Source organism: Borostomias antarcticus, assembly GCF_949987555.1.
Source record: "Borostomias antarcticus genome assembly, chromosome: 15".
Taxonomy (NCBI): Eukaryota; Metazoa; Chordata; class Actinopteri; order Stomiiformes; family Stomiidae; genus Borostomias; species Borostomias antarcticus.
The window spans coordinates 10829694-10832193 of NC_140248.1; the positions used below are offsets into that span (position 1 = coordinate 10829694).

General features: G+C 46.2%; 1 protein-coding gene across 1 annotated transcript in view; it reads right to left on the bottom strand.

Annotated features, from left to right (window-relative positions):
* The window catches only part of LOC311318541 (cell adhesion molecule DSCAML1-like), a gene marked incomplete at both ends in the record, with an annotated part of 57941 nt that overhangs the window by 14241 nt on the left and 41200 nt on the right, over positions 1-2500 (bottom strand). Inside the window, 1 exon segment of the mRNA XM_084449889.1 lies at positions 99-245. Within this exon segment, the coding sequence (XP_084306015.1) occupies positions 99-245 (147 nt within the window).

A 2500-nucleotide genomic window follows, 5' to 3' on the forward strand; every position in this document is an offset into this window, starting at 1 on the left:
GACAGAGAGACAGGCGGGTGGGTGGGGGGCGGAGTTAGAATGATAGTAGTGATAATTACTCTGCGTCGGCCCCTGGGGCTGGCCCCCACAGCACCCACCTCCATCGGGGAACAGGGACCAGAACACCACGCGGTATCCCTTCAGCACGCCGTGCAGCGTTAGCCGCGGGGGCTCCGCCCACGTGATCACCGCCTCGTCAGACGTCACCGAGATGGCCCGGATATTCTGGGGCGGCTGGCTGGGCACTGCGGGCCACACAGCAGGGGGGTGCGGGTTAAAGATACGGTTCATCCATAGGTGATTTTACCCTCTGAGAGTAGGGGGGGCAAAATTTTGATGTGAGAAAAAAAAACAGTTCTGCCGTCTCGTCCCATCTATTAACAAAGAATGCCAGTTGTGAACAGTATGCTAATAAGAAATCCGTATGACAATTCAATATGCACAACGCATCAAACTTCATCTAGACACCACAAGCATGTCAATATGACTTTATGACCGAGCACTAGGCCATACCCAACATCACAACATAAAACTGCAACTGCCTGCTGGTGCTAGCTTCCTCGCCGATGGTGATGTTGCTAGTGTGCTAGCTTTGATAGCCTCTGGAGCACTTCTGCATTCGATTGCACCTGCTGCGCTGTCATTTCGAGTGGTAGCTTCTTCATTAGCATTGCCATTTTTTTTTTTTTTTAATTAAGAAGTGGTCAATTGTTTTATGGCTCTTTTCGCCATTGTGAGCAGGTTGGCTGGTTGAAGCTTGTTGAACACTGAGCAGTACAGTCAGATCTCTTTTTTTGCAGTAACAGATCAAACCGTAAATTGTTGAGATTGACGGACGAGTTGTGCCATTGGTGGATTATGAATATATATTTTTTCAAAGGTAGCCTAGTTTAAGTAATAAAGACACTTTTAAAATGAATGATTTTAACCCACAATTATGTATTTAATAATTGTGTTAATTAGTTTAAAAAAAAAAGTGTTTTTTTGGTGTGTTTTTTTTAAAGAATTTGAGCAGAGTTGGGCTGGCCAATCAGGGGGGGCACTTGCCCCCCCTATAAAATCGCCCATGGGTTCATCCAAATAACCTCCGAACGTTACAGGAAAACAGTCCACGCACAAGGGGTTTCATCTCCATCACATAAACTCCCAAGGCTCAGTCCGAGCATCAGCCTTAGGGCCATATTATTGAGTTGGGGCTAATTGCTAAGTGCTAAGGGCTACGTTTTGTCTGTCGCAAACTCAATATTTCTCGCCTCTGCCGAGTTTGGTGTGCAAACCAAACTCGCAATTTTTCAAACATCTCCATGTTGCACACCAAACCCAGCGGAGGCGAGAAAGTATTGAATTGAGTATTGAAAACCCAGCCCTTAGCGCTTAGCGCTTAGCGCTTAGCACTTAGCCCCAGCATGAAAAAAGGACCCTTAATGTGAATACAACAGCCTTGTTCACCCTCATCATAACTGAAGAGAGAGACAAGGAGAGAGAGATAGAGGGAGAGAAAGACAGAGAGAGAGAGGGAGGGAGGGAGCGCAGAGAGGGGAAAGGCCAGGGGAGAAGAGTGTGAATGGAGGAAGGGAGATGGCGGAGAATGCTCGTTTTTGACAACCTGGACCTTATTTACGGCCTATTATAAGACGTTTGACTCAGCAAGATAACTTTGGTGTAATTCGGAGGCCTGTAGAAGAAATTTAAAATCCAGCTCGAGCCAATCTGTCATCAATCAGACTGGCTATTCTCCGTTACGTCTGTAGGCTATACTCGCGGCTCACATTCTCTACTCTACGATCGGCTTGTTGGTGCCTGGAATATTGTGTGCAATATGCCTGAATATTTATCAGATTTTGAGGATATAGAAGATGACTTAGCATATGATGGATGCCGATCGTAGCGTAGAGAATGTGAGCCGCGAGTGTAGCCTACAGACGGAGAATAGCCAGTTTGCGCGCTGTGCGCATGCGTGCTGGAGCAAGTTGGGAAGCTATTTCGTTTCTAAAGACGTTTCTAAAGATCATATTACAGAGGCATGTGAAAAACCACAACGAGCCCTCGCTCTATGTAAGCACAACTAGCGATTCATAAAGACAGATTGATGAAAACAACCGTTTTGCGGCAGAAAATAGATTTTTTAGAAGCTGCATTCTCAGTGCCCCGTCCGCCGCATTTACATGGATATACTTGGCTCGCGCTGGATTTTAAATTTCTTCTACAGGCCTCCGAATTACACCAAAGTTATCTCGGTGAGTCAAACGTCTTATAATATGCCGTAAATAAGGTCCAGGTTGTCAAAACGAGCATTCTCCTTTAAGGATCAATGCAGACAGGAGGGCGGCGGCGCTGGGATGAAAACACAAGTGTGAGCAGGACAATTCGTCCAGCTGTGAGGTAATTGCAGCTGTAGAAACAGCACCGTGCAGACAGACAGACAGACAGACAGACAGACAGACAGACAGACAGGGAGACTGAGAGTGTGTCTCAGTTAACAACAAAACTATTATTATCA